We start from the raw sequence: 18,643 nt of genomic DNA on the forward strand, positions 1-18,643 counted from the left end.
TCTTGGTTCTGTGTGCTCAGTTGCTGTGTCCACCATTCACATGAGACATTGTTGTCTGCTTGTGATAACAAACGGCTTCCTGTGACCTTTAGCACAAATGAACATGAATACATTATTGTCACATTATCATCATTTATTCCTCCTCCCCCAGGGCCCTACTTCCAGGAGTACTTGTCTTGGAGCGTTAACAAGGATTGTGAAGTGATCATAAAGTGCAAGGTACTTGATTGCGACACTTAATATAATGGCTGACATCAGTGTTGATATAAAAGATGCTCATGAATTTTAGCCTCTCCAGAAATACAGTATTATGTTATTTTAAAACAACTGAGCATGTATGGACTCACTGTTTGATAATAATGATCATTTGGATATTATTTGATGGATAGGACTGTGTTTTTCCGATAATGTTACCATTCATTTTGGTGAAAAAAAACATACAAATATTTTTAAATACCTCTTACATTTTCTTTGATTTACAGGTTTAGTTTGTGTATGCGGAGTAGCAGAGGTGAAATTTCACATCCAAATTTCGTCTAAATTATTCATTGTTAACATGGAAAATTTGCTGTACTTTTTGTAATTGTATCACATTTAATTCCCTTTTTTGCATCTGGATGAAACTATTACCTCTTTTTATCTACTGGGCTGACTGTGGTTGTCTTTGTTTCCAAAGGTAACAAACACAACCGACGACACAACTCTCAGGTGGTTCAAGGACGGCACGAAAGTGACCCAGGCTGTGTATGACATCCCATCGGGGGTCAGCACGCTTACCATCCCTCAGGTAATAGAAGAAGAATTATAAAATATGCCAGTATCAATATTTCATGCAGATTACTATTAAATGTGTCCCCCAGATTGGAAAGAAGGAGGCGGGCTCTTATAAGGTTGTGGTGTCTGACCCCAGAGGAGAGGACGTCAGCACCTTGGCACTACTGGATGAAGGTAAGCATGGCTGTTTACACAAATACATTGTTTATTTAAAATTCGGGCTATCAACGGAAGTTTCCTTTAGCACAAATTTTTTTTAGACACGCCATTAACCTGCACACGTCTTGTTTGACCCTCGGCCCACACCGTAGTTTGAGGAAGTAGCTGTGACAATGGAGCCACAAGCAGGAACAAATATTGAGCAGAAATGTAGAAAAAAAAAAAAGAGTATTTTGATTGGTAAATTTAGCTTCACAGCCCTGGTAACAAGACCAAAGTTATTTACTACGTTGACCTGCCAGAGAGAAGTGAGCTGAGAGAAGGTACTGAAGCACTGGCGATATTTTTTTATTATTAATTTTTTATTTTTGCAGTGGTATCTTGGCATACGAGTGTCCCAGCTAACGAGTGTTTTTTTTAGATGCGAGCCGTCTTTCGATTGATTTTTTTTGCTTTGTCCTGCGAGCTAAAATTTGGGTAGGAGCTGCCAGTTAATAGCAGGCATAGCTGAGGACAGCTATGGGGGCTTATGTCAACCATGGCTGAAGCGCTAGCGATGCTAGCATTAGCAGTGACTACAGTACACTACAGTACTTTTACTACACTGCTAATCTAACCAACACATTACTTACATATTTAATACTCTAAATCAGGGGTCACCAACGTTTTTCCTTGTGAGAGCTACTTTTACAAAATGAAAATGGCCAAGAGCTACTCATTTTTGTAACATTTATTTTCAGAGCTTATTTTAAACCCAAACAAAGCGAATATGCTTGTTTTAGCAGAACATTAACAAAATGCTGGTGTCCACAACTCACATTTTGTATTTCAGAATGCATTTCTTTCTACTGTTCCTTCATTATTAACTGAAAACCTGAATGAAAAGCAGGCTTGCAGGCACCTCATGTGGTTGTGGGGGGCTACCTGGTGCCTGCGGGCACCATGTTGGTAACCCCTGCTCTATATTCATATACATGTATGTCTAAAAATAGTCTTTAAAGTACACTTTATACCAACCAGGAGGACATGCAGTTGGTGTGCATGTTTGTAATATTTTTTTAACAATGCAACATCGCTAACAAGTGGCCTGGCATGCACATTACAGCATTTTCAGTTGTTTTTTTAACTATTATGTGTGTGTGTAAACGTTCCCTAAATGTCACTTGGCAGATGTGTGTGTGATTGTGGTAAAGCTCATTAGTTATGTCTTTTAATACAGAGTTCAACAAGCTTCTCCAGCAGCTGAGCAAACAATGCGGTGAGTGAGGAGGGACGCCAGCGGGTGTGCTGCGTTGACACGACAACAGTACGACTGCTGATGCCGGTGCTCGTTAAAGTGTGTGTCTGCATCTTTTCAATCTCTCTCTATGTGCAGCAATGTCAGCAGGTCCGCTGAGGGTTCAGAGCACCGCTGAAGGCTTCAGGCTCTACTGCTCGCTCAAATATTATATCAGCTACCTCAAGACCATCTGGAGCTTCAAGTGAGTCCACGTGGAGAGCAGCTCCCAGTAGAAACTCATAGCGACAGCTGTAGCAACATCTGCACAAACAAAAAGCTGATTAGCCTTCAAAATTGGACACAGGGTATTAAAAAAAAGATATATATATATATATATATATGTATAGCTGAAGAAAAGTAAAACTACAGGGGCAGACGCAAGAAAACGCACGGCAACGCTCCAAACACAGAAATGATCCAAAAACACAAGTAACAGGAAAATGCTATAATCGCAGTGCAGGACCAAGAACAAATACAATAGAAAAAGGCTGCAAATGTCAAGAACACACACAAACCCCAAAACAACTGCATGACAGAAATGTTGCAAGTTCACAAACAAAACGGATGTTAGCCAGGCTACCTGTCTTAAACTGCTGCAATTGTTTGAAATATATACAACTGTTATGACGACACGTAAGGTTTGCTGCGTTCTTTATAAGTAGTATAAAAACATGTACTGTACCGAGTAGTTTAAATATTGTCTTATTAAAGATTTTACTGTCAGTTGCTTTCAAATGACATGAAATCGATAAAAAGGTCATAAAATCTTGTAGATATTTTTAATTATCACAGTTATGTGGTTATTGTGGGGTGTAACATTGGCTAGATTTGATTATTGTGAGCGGTTATAACCCCCTTATCACCCCTATGAAGTACACCCCTGACTGTGTAATCTAATTAGTTTTCTCGTAATGGAAATTAATTAAGGACGGCTATTTAAAGTCAACAGACCAAACAAACACGCTACTTTTTCTTTTAGTTCAGAAATAATCTTGCATTGCTCTGCGTTTTATCTGATATTTAATGAACACAGCTTTGGGATGTTTTTAAACAATGGTTAAATGTACTGTAAGCTACTTCTATGGCTAGACCGGACCTGCTATTCTAAGCAAGGTTCCAGTACCACCTGCTGGTGATGGAAGGAATAGACTCATTATAGATTACAGTACACTGTATACTGTAAATGTTTGCGTCCCTCTAGTGCAGTGGTTCCTAAACATTTCACAGTCCCGTGCCCATTCAGACATTTGACCAGAAGCCATGTACCCCCTGCTCCTGCATACTTAAAAAACATCAACTACAGTACGCACACAAAAAACATTTTACTCTGAATTATTCCTCACCTGTTTAATATATGTAATGAAATATTATGTATATATATTTTTTTATATGTATTATTTAAGAATGTATTTATTTCATTTATTTTAATTACTTGATTCATGTAATTATTTAAGAGTTATTACATCCAAACATAGTCATTTGTTCATATAACGCACACACAACAATGAACGACTTCTGTCCGTCTCCTTTCTTCTGCACTGTACTCCCTGCGCTGTGCAGGCGATGTTTACATGATGAGGTGTTCAAGCGCACTGTGTAACCGCGTTAAGCTTTCAGACACCAATGTGGTCTGGCTGTTTTTAATTTTTAGGTACCCCCCTGACAGTTTTGCGTACCCCACTTTGGAAACCGAGGCTGTAGTGTGTTTGCTGGATTATTTAAAAATAATAGTTAAATAATTTCACAAAACTCTTTAAAGGAGTGGGGTATGGTGGCTTTAAATGTAGGTGTGTATCTGGACAAGATCCATGCAGATTTATGATTTTTTTCCCCTTCATTTCCTAGTGAATAACGCGTTCATTTTAGTGACAAAATCCAAGCAAATGCAGGAGGTGGTCATGGCTGAAGGTGTATGAGTGGTGCTCGGGTCTAGTTATATTTCCTGGCGCACACTCAGGTTGTTTCCCCTGCAGGGAGAAGAGGATGGAGCCCCAGGCCAGGACCAGGATGGGCAGCAATGCTCACACAGTCTGGATGGACATCTTTAACCCCACAGAGAACGACAAGGGCAAATACAGCTTAGAGATGTTTGACGGCCAGGAGACACACACACGCCATCTTGACCTGTCTGGACAAGGTATGTAGAATTAACACATGAAATATATATGACACTTTAAAATCATTTATATTAATATATATTCACAGCCTTTGTTGATGCCTTGCTGGAGCACCAGAGGCTGAAGTAAGTATAGTATCTCTTACTAGTTTAAAACCACACAGCATTGTTTCCTGACCTCTGTTTTCTGTGTTTATTCCCCAGGCAAGAAGCCGTCACTGAGAAAAGTGAGTATTCCTGCTCCTCTCATAGATAAAAAGATTATAGAGCGGTCGGGTGTCATGTTAAGTCTTTGTCCTTTTCAGACCGGGCTAAAGTGACAAAGGGCCTCCCAGATGTGGTGGCCATCATGGAGGGCAAGGTACGACACCAGACGACATGCTGAGGTCCAACACAATAGGAAACTTTAACTTTGATAGGAAAACAACAACAAGAACTTGTTTTGTGATCATGTAAGCGTAAAAAGAAGTTGACCTCTAGTAAAATACACTAAGATGGCAAGGGTGCAGAGGGAGGTTTACCGCTCGTCCCTTCACTAAAAGACTAAACTTTACAATCATTGTTCAGTTATTGTAGACTTACTGTCATCCATATTGTACTGAGCAGCCCTGACAGATAAGCACCATTTCTCATTCTACGGTTATCATCACATTCACCAATTCAAGGGTGACCGGAGGGTGTGTTCCAATTGTAGGGGAATCCCACTCCTCAGCCTCCCTGGGAAAGTGCTGGAGAGAAGGGTACAACCGTCAAACCTTGGCTACAGGAGGTGCAATGTGGTTTTCATCCTAGTCGCAGAACACTGGACCAGCTCCGACCCTTACAAGGGTACTGGAGGATACATGAGTCTTCCCAACCGGTCTACATGTGCTTTGTAGACTTGGAAAAGGCATTCGACCAGGAGTACGGGATTGGTGGCACGCTACTATGTGCCATTCGGTCTTTGTACAACCAGAACAAGAGCCTGGTTTGCATTGCCAGCAGTAAGTGAATGTTGGCCTCCGCCAAGGCTGCCCTTTGTCACCGATTCTGTTCATAATCTTCATGGACAGAATTTCTAGCTGCAGCCAAGGCATCGATGGAGTCCAGTTTGGGGGACCTCGGGATCTCAGCTCTGCTATTCGTAGACGATGTGGTCCTGATGGCCTCATCAAGCTGTGAGCTTCAGCGTTTACTTGGGCAGTTTGCAGCTAAGGGTGAAGCTTCTGGGATGAGACTCAGCACCTCCAAATCCGGGGCCATGGATTGCACCTGCTGGGTTGGGAGTGACGTCTTTCCCCAGGTGGAGGAGTTCAAGTATCTCGGGGTCTTGTTAACGAGTGAGGGAAGGTTGGTGCGTGACGTCGGCTGGCGGATCGGCACAGCATCTGCAGTAATGCGGTCGCTGTACCGGACCGTCGTGGTGAAGAGAGAGCTGAGCCAGAATGCGAAGCTCTGAATTTACCGGTCGATCTATGTTCCCACCCTCACCTATGGTCATGAGCTTTGGGTCGTGACCAAAAGAACGAGATTGCGGATACAAGCGGCTGAAATGAGCTTCCTCCGTAGGATGGCTGGACTCACCCTAAAAGATAGGGTGAGGAGCTCGGTCATCTGGTAGGGGCTCAGAGTAGAGCCACTGCTTCTTCACATCGAGAGGAGCCAGTTGAGGTGGCTCGGGCATCTAGTCCAGATGCCTCCCGGCAGCCTCCCAGGTGAGGTGTTCCAGGCATGCCCAGCCGGAGGGATTATGCCTCACTGCTGGCCTGGGAACACCTTGGTGTCCTCCCGGTGGAACTGGAAGAGGTGGCCGGAGACCGGGAGGACAACTTGGCTGAAAATTGGTTGGATTTCCAACCTTTCGGACTTAAGCAGTTCCACTGTCGTCACCATATTGAAATCTTAATGTTCAGCCTCCCTACCTCCCTCCACAGTCTTTGTGCCTGACGTGCTTCATCGAGGGCGACCCGGACCCGGACGTCTTCTGGCTGCGCAATGACCGAGAGCTTCCCAGCGAGGGTCAGTTCTTCATCACCAAAGAGCCCCGCTGCAGCACCATCACCATCAACGACGTCCACACGGACAACTCGGGCAAGTACAGCGTGGTGGTGCGCAACCGGTGCGGCTCAGAGACAGTGGACGTGACAGTGAGCGTGTACAAGCACGGTGAGCTGCCGCCGGCCAATGCTGTGGAGATGGGCCTGTGAGAGTAGGAGTAGAGGGTTTTATTGTCTCTTAAAGCAATGTTAGAGTGAAAAATTGTAGACTCGGTTTGGTGCAATAGAAGCAAAGGTGCACATGATGGTGTTTGGTTGGTCTTCTCACAGCCTCGAGTCTATGCAGACCTTCGCCAAGGCCAAACTGGTAACAACTGTCTTGGAGTGTCGTGTTTGTTTGCTAGTTACAGGCTACTTCCTGATTCATGGAGGATACAAAGGGGAATGAACGGGTGTCCAAAGTGCAGCATGGGGGACATCTTCAGCTCACTTTAAAAAAAAGTGTTTAGGGATTATTGTGCCTGTTGTGAGATAATTCAAAGCTGCAATAAAAGCCTGATGTTCCGGCGATCAAGTCTGGTCTTTGTGTGTCTCACCGAACATTACAGTAACATTACTGACACCTAGTGACCAGTGTAGAATACTACATATCATCCCAACATCTTTGAATGCGCCTTCTGAATGAATTATTTATACGCATTTTACGTCATTTAGCCATTTGTCTGCTTGAAAACGCTTAATTTAGGCAAAAATATGAAGCATTTTTTAAAATACGCATATTTTGTTTCTACTAATATTGCCGTATTCAACCAAGAAACAGCATGATTTATTGAAATATTGCAAATTTTATTATTTATTATAATACTGCAAATTTGAAGTGTGAAGTGGCAAGGGATTACCCTATTGAACTACATTGGATTGCTTTTAGCATCTTTAATGCACAAAATACGTAACGACCATTATTACATAACAATAGGTGTGTCCCAATTGGGGGACAGCAGTTTCAGAGCACCTAAGAGCCGAGCTTTGAGTCCTACGGAGCCACGCCAACTCTCATGAAACGGGACTTTCAAACCTTCTAGAGCAGGGTTTTTTCTTCTGGGAGGCGCAGTGGCTTGAGAATAATAAAGAAAAAGTTGTAAGCTAACTTCAGGTATGTCCAAAGGTAAAGTAAATTGATTTTATTTTTTAATTTTTTTTTTGCACTTTAGTGCAAACAGTCCATAGTGTCGTTCAACCCGCTAGCGGGCCTCACTTGATCAGGGTTCAACGACACACAGCGGGAGAAAGGTTGCGGACGTGTGTAAAGGTAAGATGTATTACATCAGGCAGATATGTACTGCACTTTTTATTCTTTGAAATGCTTTTAATTGTGCTTCCTCAAATTGCAAGCGTGAGCTTTGTGGTCCTCATTAAATGAAATCCCTTCAGGGTGTTGTCTCTCCTACTTGACCAAATCACATCTTCAAGTGTCAACTCTTGAACGCTTCATGACAAAAGTAGTGTCAATTATGCTGCAAGCTTTATTCCTCCATTAAGGGAGTACATGAACTCCAGGTTGTTCAAACAAAGACGAGATTGGCTCACTGGGTGAGTTACTAATTAAACACAACGGCCAATGATTATAAGAACAAGTGGAAGCCTTCAGACATCCTCCACACGTTGTTGAGCTTCCCTCACAGCCTGTCCAAGCCCATCCCTTGGTGAAGGAGAACCTCCTGGACAACATGGACTTTAACGGCACATGGCAGGTCTACGCTCAGGAGAACTATGAGCAGTTCCTCAAGGCTATGGGTGACGGAAAAAACAAACAAAAAAAACCCCACTGTGATTTATGTGGCATGACGTAACAATATTTCACTCTCCAGAGCTGCCAGACGAGGTCATCAAGATGGCCAAAGACATCAAGCCCGTGACGGAGATCACACAGAAGGGCAACGACTTTGTGGTGACCACCAAGACCCCCGGGAAGACTGTGACCAACTCCTTCACCATTGGCAAGGAGGCTGATATCACCACCATGGACGGCAAAAAGCTCAAGGTCTCTGAACACCACCGGCTTTACTCAGCCGTCCATAAGTTTAGGACAAAAATATGGCTCGTTTCTTTCATAAACATAATGAAAACTTCCCAGGGGAAATACAGTATAAAAATGTTACTATTAATAATGATCAGTATAGACTTTTTATTTTTATTTTGTTTGGATCAATGACATTTTTTTAATTAATTTAAATAAATTCCATAAAAAAGTCCATGGGAATAAAATAGTGTGATAACAATAATAATAATTTATATAATAATTACTGATACTAATAATCTGTATACTTTTTCATTTAAATTCCAGAAACAAAATTTAAATACACATCAACTAGAAATTGGGGGTACTCTACAATCTGTAGTTTATACACACATCAATAAATATCAGTAATAATTACATTTAAAAGCATCATCATGAGCAGTTTGGCTTTTTTTACATAAGCAGATATGCACGCTAATTGAATAAAAGCACGCCCCCTAAACCCTTTCATGTCTACTAAATCAACGCAGTTAACTCCTGTAAATGTCCACATATTCACATAAATCCCCGTTTTATACATGTTAATTGCTTCACATATTACATACCAGTACGCTATTTGACTTTTATCGCGTTGTATTTACAACGCCGAGTTAAACCCAAGTGGCCTCAAACGGATGAGTTTACACAGAAAAAAACACCCTTAACCAAGTTTCGAAATATGCACCAAAGTTTAAGGCTGATGCAACTCTTTGTTCATACGTTAATACACCACAGCATATTAAGCAATAGTGTGGTGTGGGCACAAAACAAATGAGTGTGAGTGCAAAAATTGCATAGATTTCATGTGTTTTTGTTGCCTTGTGACCTCCCAGTGCGTTGTCAACCTGGAGGGGGGCAAACTAGTCTGCAAAACTGGCAAGTTCTGCCACATCCAGGAACTCAAAGGAGGGGAAATGATCGAGGTACCTTGAATCCAAGGCTTGTCTTTCATACAGTCTATGATGTAAATTATGAATATAATAACAGAACCTTTTTCTCTACTCTTGTCAAGACTTTGACCATGGGATCTGCTACGCTCATCAGGAAGAGCAAGAAAATGTAAACCTGGCAGTGACTTTTGGAATAAAAGTCTATTTAAATATAAAACGTGTGTCGTTTTTTCGTTTTTTTTTTACAGCCTTGAAAGCACCACACGTACAAGGCTACATTGAGCATGCGCATATCACGTTACCCAGCCACGTAGCCTGTTAGTGTTAGCCAAGGCAAGGAACAACTGCAGTCGACAACAGGACGATTTAAAACACACGTTTGTCTAACAAGTCGCCATCTAATCGTCGTTAATAATGACGAGGTACCTGCGGCCACCGAATTCCTCTCTCTTTGTGCGGAATATCTCCGACGAGTCCAGGTACGGCCTCACCGAAGTGCTCGTGAGCATGCCTTAGCTATCAGTGTGCTAGCGCTACTTTAGCCACGCTATCTTAAGTGGCTAAATGACGTAAACCCTTTTAATGTTGTCGTTTTTAATTCAGGTTTACGCTCTAAATAATGTTGTTTTAAACTGATAGGAATAGTGTTATTTAAAATACATTATAACAAAGAAAGTGCTGACGTCACTTCATGCAGTGAAGCTAAGTGCTAGCAGCTACACTTACCTTTACATGGAACGGTTTGGAAAGTTCTAGAAATAGAATACGTCGCTGTTGCAGTACATACGTTAATTTATCACACTTTATCATGAATGTGTACTGTGTAGAAATAAAATGAATGTTGAATAACTTAATATTTCCTTCTCACACATACGATATCGTGGTGCTTGTATTATGGATATAGTATACGTTTCCTGTTTTAGATCAGACACCGTTGTAATTTGTATGAGCAAAATGTTAATGTGAGAAAATTAAACTAAACGATTTTTTAAAAAAATAATTACTATTTTAACTAAGTTTGGTGAGAATTCATAACTAAGATAATTAAGTTGCGTGATTGAACTTTAACGCGAATTGTACATGAAAGTCGATGTTTTGGTGTGTGGTTTTGTGCAGAAAAGTCGATTTATGCCACTTCTTGCATGGAAAAGTTTAGTTAGTTAGCATGCTGACAATTGTTAGAAATTCTGAATGATGCAAATGTAGTAGCTGCAGTACTTATCAAATGTGATTTAAATAACAATTAACAAATACAGCTTTCGTTTTGTTCCTTTCATTTTTTTGAGTGGTTTTCAGTCCAGTTTCATGTAAACTGCCATTTTTTTTTCTAGCTTGCTGTGGATGTGTGGTGTTTCATTCCAGCTTCTATTCAAACATTTAACACTTAACTGGTTGTGTGAATTCAAACACACAAACACACACGCACATAGATTGTAGGCTCCAAGGTGGCCATGCTAGCCACCAGAATAAATGTGCTTATTTCATGACACTTTAGGCCAGAAGATTTACGACGTGAGTTTGGTCGTTACGGGCCTATTGTAGACGTCTACATTCCACTTGACTTCTATACGCGGCGGCCAAGAGGATTTGCTTACATTCAATATCCTTTATTCTTTTCTTTACATGTCCATATTTATTATTTTCTTATGTGTTCTTCCATTTTGAGGACGCTCACTGCTAACTACTATTTCTTCTGTTGTTGCCTCAGAATGGTAAAGATACAGTTCTGGAGTTCTGCCCGCCCCTCTCTCTCCCCAAAGAAAGAAAGAAACAGAAAGTAGTCGAGAGTAGATTGAAGCCAAAGACCAGAAGCGCTAGAACGCACAGAGCAAAAGCATGAAGATGCACAGAGGAGACAGCCAAAGGGAGGAAAAGCAAAGTGTTTATTGGCCAAAGACAAGCGGCGACTTCGTCTGCCAAGGCATTAAAGAGCAAGCTCAAGGTCAAAGGTCAAGAGTGTTAAAGGTAACCAGACAAACTTTATGTATCCTCCTCTAATCTGATCACCATCGATATCTGTCTTGTCCACCAATCACAAATTTATGTTATGTATTGTAATACTGATCCACATCAATAATGATGGATAGCAACAACTAGCCTGCTGTGATTGTTGTGCTGGTGTGTGCGTGTGTGTGTGTTCTAATGTTACCACAAAAACCAAAAGCCTTAACACACGTCGGCACGTTCGAAGACGTCCGCGACGCCGAGGACGCCCTCCACAACCTGGACCGCAAGTGGGTGTGCGGGCGCCAGATTGAGATCCAGTTCGCCCAGGGAGACCGCAAGAGTAAGAGTGCATCACTGGAACCCCCTAAAGGCGAACCACACAATTCAGAACTCGATTGCAATTGTAGTTTGGAGTATTTACCATTAAAAGACCATCGCCATGCGCTTGTGTACTTTACCAAGACCTTTGTTCAGCAAGCATCAAAAGGAATAATTCTGTTTCGCTTTTTCTTTGGCTTTTTGTGACACTTATTCCAAAAGAAGCAGCTGCCTCGTGGAAGGGTGTTAAGACTCATGTTCAAAGCAGTAAGACTCTAGCGTCACCGTACTCATCACTTATCAGTGCTGAGCTACTGTTTTTGTAGTGGTTAACTTCTTTTTACACTTGAGTGACTCATAAATATGACAACTGGTCTAATTATGGCCTTGTCATTCAACTTTTTAATTTTTGTTTATACTATTAAACTTTTAACACTTGTAGAGAGTAGTCAGAATCCTAACAAATTGACTTTTGGCCTCAGAGGTTCTACTGTATGAAAGTTGTGGAATGTTACTTAACGTCTTGCATTGGATCTCAAGCTCCCAACCAGATGAAGTCCAGGGAGCGACATTCGCCACGCAGTTTCTATGACGATGACCGCCGCAGACGCTCACGGAGCCGCAGCTACGACCGCCGCAGGTCCCGCAGCCCCTCCTATGAACGCCGACCCCGGCGGAGGTCCGATAGCCCGAGAGAGTATGTTGTTGACCCGCTTTAATATGCTCTGCTACATTCATTTATTTTGTCACCCCTGATGGTTATATCTTCCTGTTGCTACTTCAGCTCACGATCCTACAGCCGACACAGGCGCAGCAGAAGCCGTGAAAATGACAAGTAAGCACACAATTACTCAAGTCAATAAATGTCCTCCTTCCAGCACGTGGTGCTATAAACCCTCAATCTAAAACCATTGCAACCAATCAGAAGACTGAAGAAAGTCATGTTAGGACACAATAAAATGTTGTAAGTTTCTCTATGTATTCTTTACACTGTATTCTTTACTTGCGTATCTTGCTTGCTGCTGTAACAAGTGAATTTCCCCGCTGTGGGATAAATAAAGTACAAATACAATACAATGCTCATGTTGTCACCAGGCACAGGAGCGCCACACACGACCGCCACAGGACCCAGCACGAAACGAGCTCCCGGAACCGCTCGGCATCCCGCTCACCCTCTCCCACACCCTCCAAGTTGAGGCACAAGAGCAAAAAGAGCCGGTCCAGGTCGCACACCCCTGCCGAAGAGATCCACCCCAGCCCCAGCGCCCACAAGCGCTCGTCTGGTCGATCCCCGTCACGGTCCATGTCCAGATCTGTGTCCCGCTCACCTTCGCGCTCTCGGTCCTGGGCGGAATGCAAGTCAGGAGGTCGGTAAGCTGCCCCAACCTCCAGATATTCGAAGTTAGGATTCAATTTCTCGTTTGAACAAGTTCTAGTCTCAGTTTACACTTCTTAATCACGTTGGGCTGACACCTGTTTTATGATTCATGCAGTTTTGTTGACAATTTTTCATGTTATCACTGTTAAGTTGACCACTGTGCCCTTAACAGTGTTAGGAGGGGGTGTAGATATTAATAGTCCTTAACAGTCAACCAATGCTGATGTAGCTTTTTTCTGTGTTGTATACTCAACTACATGTACTCATCTGTTCAATAATTCAATAAAGAATTGACCTCTGCAAATACACTTAATACACTTGAGATTGGCTGGCGACCAGTTCGTTATACCCCACCTCTTGCCCAAACGTCAGCTGGGAAAGACTCCAGCGTACCCCTGCGCCCTTAGTAGGGCAAGCTACATAGAAATACACTTAACTGTTCTATGCAGAGAATTAAAAATATTATTCACACATTTTATGAATGAAGACAGTCAAACATGTTTTAGGGGGAAGGGAAAGGGATTTTATTTTTTCTTTTGTGTAAAATTTAGTTTTTCCAAATCAAGAGTGCAGCACATTCATAGTTTTGTTTTTTTTTTTTTTAAATCAATGGTTACAAATCTTAAAACAGGGCATTTTCTTTCACATAAGATGACATTGTCAGTGGGGACAAATTGAAAGCCAATTCCATCACAAGTTAATTTAGTATGAAGGAGACTTGGCAATGCACCACTCTGCACCGAATGAACAATTATGGCAAATGAGCAGAAAAATACAAATCAGCTGGCGGAAGAACAGCAGAGAAGAAAGGGCAAATTTACTTTCTGAGAAGGGTTCTTCAACTTGGGCACAGTAAGTAAACTCAAAAGCATACAAATCCTTTTAAGAAAGTGGTGCATTAGCAAGTCTACCAGATTCCAATTGCCATATTTAATTAATGTTCTTTGCACATCGCACCCGTCTCCCTACACTGCATACCATATGAAATAATATAAAATGTGCAACATCTCTGGAAAGATTCAGTGCAGGGGTACTGGCAAATGCTATTAGGCAGTTTTTTTTCCTTTTTTCTTAATAAAAATATTCAGCATTGAAGTTGAGACACGTCCTTAGCACATCTCATACATTCAGTGTTATTACTAAAAATACTTTTGTCGGGCAAGCCTCAAAGTGGGCCTGCAAATGTACAATATGCTACAAGAACTCTATACATGTTATTTACATGGCTCCTGAAAGACATGATAAACAAACGCTGCTTTGTCGTCTTTAGTCTGGCTATAAAACAGCTCCAATTCTGCACAGGGAAAGCAAACTGGCTCATCTGCGGCGATATGACTTAAACAGGTTTAAAAAAATGAAGATAGTCTATTACGCATCTGTTGATTCAACAGTATGGTGGCCTGTAACTTATGGACACAAGTGCCTGCAGTGCAAAATAGGCTAAATAGGCAGTGAGTGGCAATCTCCTGACTTCATGATGGCATCTTTTTTGTAAACACAGGAGAAAACTAACACTTGCCTCATCTCACACACTGCTTCCTCAATTGTCTCTTTAAAAAACACTTGTGCAGCCAACAGGACCACAGAGAAGTGTGGCTAAGAGGGCCACAAATCTAAAGCTTGGTCCTCTTCCGCATGTTAAAGCTGCACAAGTGTTAATTCATAGAAAGACTGAGGTGCTACAAGAGGCTGACAACCCAGTCAAAAACATCGCTTTGGTAACACACATCCAGCAAACAAACACTAGAGGACCATGATAAGTGTTGTGGGCCTCAGACCAGCTCTGTTCTGAAAATATGTGACTGTGTGGCTCAGGGGGTAAAGCGGGACATTCAGTAACCACAGGGCTCCCATTTGAATACCGCTTCCTCCATCCCAGTCACTATTGTGACTGAGCAAGACACTTCACCCACATGGATGTTTCACTGACCAAGATGCTGACCTACAACCCACATCCGGTCCCCGGGTGTCGCATGATGGCTGCCCACTGCTCCTCAAGAGGATGGGTTAATGCAAAGACAAATTTTGCTGTACACTGTATGTGACAAAGACCATTCTATAGTGCATGTGCGCACAGCGCAATTAAAAAAAAAAAAAAGTACATGAGCAGACAGGCTGAGGCCCGTGTGCCATGTCAGTTGAGGTTTAACCTTCAACCTTACCCCATTTCGCCTATTCTATTAAAGAATCTACTCAATTTCCCTGCAGAATTGCAGTTTGAGAATCTTACATTTTCTAATAAGAATGTTAGGCTCCTGTTTTGGAATATGGTACAAATGTGACTAAGTGTTAACGCCTGCATTCTTCCATGTGACCATAGAGAATGTTAAAAAAATAAAAAGTCTGTCCACAGAAGTGGACTATAAAAGTGATGGGAAGTAACTGCACTTAAGACAAAAAATAAGTGCACCCAATCTGCTTCAATAGCCAAAATAAAAAGAACAAAACCGCAGCTAAAACGCAAAGAAAGGGTATCCGGGTCGTCAGAAAGTCGAATTGTCCGACGGCATCACCAACCAGCAAGGCAGCAGAACTGTAATATCGCATTGTTTAAAAATTAGCCTTACGTTATCTCTCACCCAAGGGTCCAATCTAAAGACTATTACAGCACAGAGGTGTTCCTGGTGGGTGGATGCCCTCAGAGGGAGGCGCACAATCAGGCCTGTACCTTTAAGAGGCTCTTAAGCTGGAAGGCCATCATCTCCCTGTTGTCACACCCCCTCATGGGGAAGGACACCCAGTGACTGGGGGGCTTGGGCAACACGCTGGGTGAGGGTGGCTCGCTAAACTTGGGCCCGGCATAGCTGGGACTGCCCTGGGCACTCAGGAGCGTGTTGAGGTGGGACACCGCTCCCTCCCAATTCTGGTCGTAGGCGTCTGCAAATCGGACGGCCGTGCTCTTGTCAGCCTCTGGAGACCTGTGGTAGACGCCGCCCTTATCGTTCCTGCGGTGGCCGTTCTGGTGGAGGACGCCGGCGCCCCCTGCCGTGGCTTCGGCTACCACGGCACCGTTCTGATTGCGGCTTCTTGGCTTGGCCCGACCCAGTTGGTTCTTCTTCTTGGGTCGCTCATGGTGGGGGCCTGGAATGTTGAGTCTCTCCCCGCCTCCACCTCCCATGATGCTACCAAATTAGGTGTCACCTAAAAAAAACAGAAATTTACATGTTTACGCCTCAAAACTAATTTACCCAATAGAACTTTGCGCATGTAGTAAATAAAATAAAAAGGAACCACTCCTGTACCCCAGTAATAGAATCAATGTAACGCCATTTCTCATTAGTCATGATTTTCTAAAAGCCAAAAAACCAAACCAAACCAAAAATAAAACCTGCTGCATACACAGACTGCCACTGTGGCATACAGCAGCTTGTAATGGTGACGCTTTAATTGTATTTGAACATGTTTATTTCAGTAAGTAGTATGAAGAAACAAGAGCTTATTCATTCCTCTTTTTGTTAAGGACAAAGTGCTGTTGTCATATGACAAAGCGTTGTGTAAGTATTTCCCTGCTGTTCAGGATTTTTCTTCCTTGTACTTAGTAAACATCAGCTGCTTGTACCGTTTCTTCAAATGGCTCATTTCAGTGCACCGAGGTCTTCACTCAATCCGTGAACGTGCAACGGAGTAGCGAATGATGACGCTATTACTGCTTAATAAGATGTGGAGCTGTATTATAAATGTATTCAATTAATTCTGTTGCGCTCTAGCGCTATTAACTTGACCTTCAGGGGGCATCGTAAAATAGTAATAACATTGCAACACCATCCACTATACAACAGAGTGAAAATTCAATTTGTCAAATAAAATTCAATTGGGAAGGAAAATTGTACATCAATGTTCGCCCATCTTTAAGCAAATCAACGTATGGGTAGTGTTTTGTCGATATTGTGGTGGGCGACAAAAATGTTACCGTTAAAAAGGGTTTGGCAGTGGGCTACTACGCATGCGCAGATTTATGCACACAAGCTACGTGCAGAAGGAAGCCGCCAGTGCCGCCCATCCCCCAACTGACTCTCACACCCGGACAAGGAAAACAACCTCGACCCACCTCTTTGTTGCCACAACCGGGAAAAGAACCCCTTTCTTCGTCGTCGCCTTCAGTCTCTCGCCCCCAAGTGGCCTCCGGCTTTTGGGTGGTCTTCTCCTGCGGGGTCCTGGCAGCTTTTGTCCCGTCCGGGTGCTTGTTGTTGGGTGCCAATGGGCGTTGATTGGTCGTGTAGCCGAGCTGAACATGAATTCACCTCGGCGCACGATACTCCGTGAAGTCGAGGACCTAAAATCACATTTTATTTGTCATTCCTAACATATAAATACGTAATACTTAACAATAGAGCTACTTCCGTGATGCGCGAGATGACGCAGTTTCGCTCCCATTGTCCCCCAAGTTGTTTTGACTGTCGCGAAAAAGTGTACATATTGACAAAATTTCGCTTCATTAATTAGCAAGTACTATACCCCCCTCCTAACACCCACTACCATTTCCATCCTGGCTCAATGTTGTTCGGCAGTTTTAAGAAAATTAAAGAAGCGGCTCTCAGTAATGGAAATTGAAGACTCTTACCGACTTCTTCAGGCTTGGTTATTTAAGCCTTTCGTCTGGGTTACGATAGAAATTACTAAAAATCCCTCGGTTGACGTTGGAAGGGAAGCGCAGTGATTTATATTCCCACACACCCGCAAAAGCTTTTTTTTGGGGGGGGAAGGGCAATTAAAGAAATATGTCCTCCTTCACTCTCGGCCGACTGCGTCTGGATTGCAACAAAATGTCGTCCTCGGTGAATCTATGTATCCGCTGGCAGCCCCACCTCCCGCCAATCATGTTGCTAGCTGGGACCGCTCCGACCAATCAGAGGCTGGCATGCCCGACGCGTACAAGTCTGTTGCCAGACTGGTGACGTCAGTGGCCGACTTGCCTGCTTTTGTGGCGAAACGCAATTTCCTCATTGACAAACACAGAAACATACAAAACACGTCGATTCTACAATGACTTTCCGCTTATTCATGACGTTTATTACCTACTTAAACGCGATTGCACGCAATGCGCAATGAAGCTACATGTCCACAATAAGAAGCGGATTAGAAGTTATGTAATGTCAATCCTTTGCAAAATATAAACACACTATTCAAGCGCTTTAAATTAGGACATAACGTTCAATTTGATTTTGGTCACTTAGATTTTTTTTCTTTGTGCAAACATCTGCAACAGGCTCAAATGAAACCCTTTGCCCATCCCCCTCATCCCTCATGATAAACAAAACATTGACTGTCTGGATTTACAACAGGATTTGAGGTCCTGTTACCATTTTCATATTCGCATTCCTATTATCTGCACATTGCCACATGTTTTAGTCATAAAAAGATACACTCACATGCCAAGAAGTGCTATATCAAACTGTCGGAACAAATGGGAACTCCATTGTGGGTGCGGGGGTGTTTTATGCTTGAGACCTTTTGCTTGTGAACATGTTCAATTGGACTACAATATCCTGTGGAGCAAAAGAGTGTCAGGTTTAGCACGAATAGAAGTAATTTTCAAAAAAGCAGTGACTGAGCCAATTGATAAAAACAATGTAGAAGCAGTTCATTTTTTTGCATCTACGATGAAACGAAAATGTTTGTCTTTTCAAAATCGGCCACTTTCAAAGTAATGTTTGTGTTTTTTGTCTTAAAACGGCCAAAAGCGATTAAGTATATGGCTGTATCGGTGCTGTATCGTGAGAGCTATCACGACATTGATACTCTGCCCCACT

The 18,643-nt window shown here is 42.6% G+C and overlaps 4 protein-coding genes across 9 annotated transcripts in view; 3 read left to right on the plus strand and 1 right to left on the minus strand.

The window, feature by feature from the left end:
* myom3 (myomesin 3) overlaps positions 1 to 6,866 on the plus strand; it is a 71,976-nt gene extending 65,110 nt beyond the window's left edge. For all 5 annotated transcript variants that reach the window (XM_054782949.1, XM_054782948.1, XM_054782947.1 and 2 more), the window contains 10 exons: positions 152 to 219; positions 677 to 787; positions 861 to 948; positions 2,153 to 2,191; positions 2,309 to 2,414; positions 4,186 to 4,349; positions 4,418 to 4,454; positions 4,533 to 4,555; positions 4,634 to 4,689; positions 6,242 to 6,866. In XM_054782949.1, coding sequence (XP_054638924.1) covers positions 152 to 219; positions 677 to 787; positions 861 to 948; positions 2,153 to 2,191; positions 2,309 to 2,414; positions 4,186 to 4,349; positions 4,418 to 4,454; positions 4,533 to 4,555; positions 4,634 to 4,689; positions 6,242 to 6,514 — 965 coding nt within the window. In that variant the 3' untranslated portion in view covers positions 6,515 to 6,866. The remainder of the gene's footprint in view (positions 1 to 151; positions 220 to 676; positions 788 to 860; positions 949 to 2,152; positions 2,192 to 2,308; positions 2,415 to 4,185; positions 4,350 to 4,417; positions 4,455 to 4,532; positions 4,556 to 4,633; positions 4,690 to 6,241) is intronic.
* Positions 6,867 to 7,930: 1,064 nt separating this feature from the next.
* fabp10a (fatty acid binding protein 10a, liver basic) lies at positions 7,931 to 9,467 on the plus strand. The gene is made up of 4 exons (XM_054781928.1): positions 7,931 to 8,098; positions 8,173 to 8,345; positions 9,194 to 9,283; positions 9,373 to 9,467. The coding sequence occupies exons 1-4, from the start codon at positions 8,032 to 8,034 to the stop codon at positions 9,421 to 9,423; spliced, it is 381 nt and encodes a 126-aa protein (XP_054637903.1). The 5' UTR covers positions 7,931 to 8,031; the 3' UTR covers positions 9,424 to 9,467.
* A 60-nt stretch (positions 9,468 to 9,527) lies between these two features.
* On the plus strand, positions 9,528 to 13,206 carry srsf10a (serine and arginine rich splicing factor 10a). 2 transcript variants are annotated; one of them, XM_054781925.1, is made up of 6 exons: positions 9,528 to 9,729; positions 10,746 to 10,850; positions 11,434 to 11,537; positions 12,056 to 12,212; positions 12,300 to 12,350; positions 12,611 to 13,206. In XM_054781925.1, the coding sequence occupies exons 1-6, from the start codon at positions 9,665 to 9,667 to the stop codon at positions 12,888 to 12,890; spliced, it is 762 nt and encodes a 253-aa protein (XP_054637900.1). In that variant the 5' UTR covers positions 9,528 to 9,664; the 3' UTR covers positions 12,891 to 13,206. The 2 variants fall into 2 exon arrangements, with proteins under 2 accessions (XP_054637900.1, XP_054637901.1); XM_054781926.1 differs by lacking the exon at positions 10,746 to 10,850 and adding an exon at positions 10,959 to 11,234 and having other exon boundaries at positions 9,568 to 9,729; positions 11,442 to 11,537.
* A 187-nt stretch (positions 13,207 to 13,393) lies between these two features.
* Positions 13,394 to 17,662, minus strand: pnrc2 (proline-rich nuclear receptor coactivator 2). The gene is made up of 3 exons (XM_054781927.1): positions 17,455 to 17,662; positions 16,942 to 17,166; positions 13,394 to 16,034 (listed from the first exon to the last, which is right to left on the minus strand). Exon 3 carries the CDS (start codon positions 16,009 to 16,011, stop codon positions 15,550 to 15,552), a length of 462 nt encoding a protein of 153 aa, XP_054637902.1. The 5' UTR covers positions 16,012 to 16,034; positions 16,942 to 17,166; positions 17,455 to 17,662; the 3' UTR covers positions 13,394 to 15,549.
* Between the last annotated feature and the right edge of the window lie 981 nt (positions 17,663 to 18,643).

Source organism: Dunckerocampus dactyliophorus, chromosome 7 (assembly GCF_027744805.1).
Source record: "Dunckerocampus dactyliophorus isolate RoL2022-P2 chromosome 7, RoL_Ddac_1.1, whole genome shotgun sequence".
Classification (NCBI taxonomy): domain Eukaryota; kingdom Metazoa; phylum Chordata; class Actinopteri; order Syngnathiformes; family Syngnathidae; genus Dunckerocampus; species Dunckerocampus dactyliophorus.

Bases quoted from the DNA above. Each gene is read 5' to 3' on its own strand.
- fabp10a (XM_054781928.1), top strand. From the start codon at position 8,032: ATGGACTTTAACGGCACATGGCAGGTCTACGCTCAGGAGAACTATGAG. The intron at 8,099-8,172 runs GTGACGGAAAAA...TTCACTCTCCAG, and splicing joins GCAGTTCCTCAAGGCTATGG to AGCTGCCAGACGAGGTCATC. The intron at 9,284-9,372 runs GTACCTTGAATC...ACTCTTGTCAAG, and splicing joins AAGGAGGGGAAATGATCGAG to ACTTTGACCATGGGATCTGC.
- srsf10a (XM_054781925.1), top strand. From the start codon at position 9,665: ATGACGAGGTACCTGCGGCCACCGAATTCCTCTCTCTTTGTGCGGAAT. The intron at 9,730-10,745 runs GTACGGCCTCAC...ATGACACTTTAG, and splicing joins AATATCTCCGACGAGTCCAG to GCCAGAAGATTTACGACGTG. The intron at 10,851-11,433 runs ATATCCTTTATT...ACACGTCGGCAC, and splicing joins AGAGGATTTGCTTACATTCA to GTTCGAAGACGTCCGCGACG.
- pnrc2 (XM_054781927.1), bottom strand. From the start codon at position 16,011: ATGGGAGGTGGAGGCGGGGAGAGACTCAACATTCCAGGCCCCCACCAT.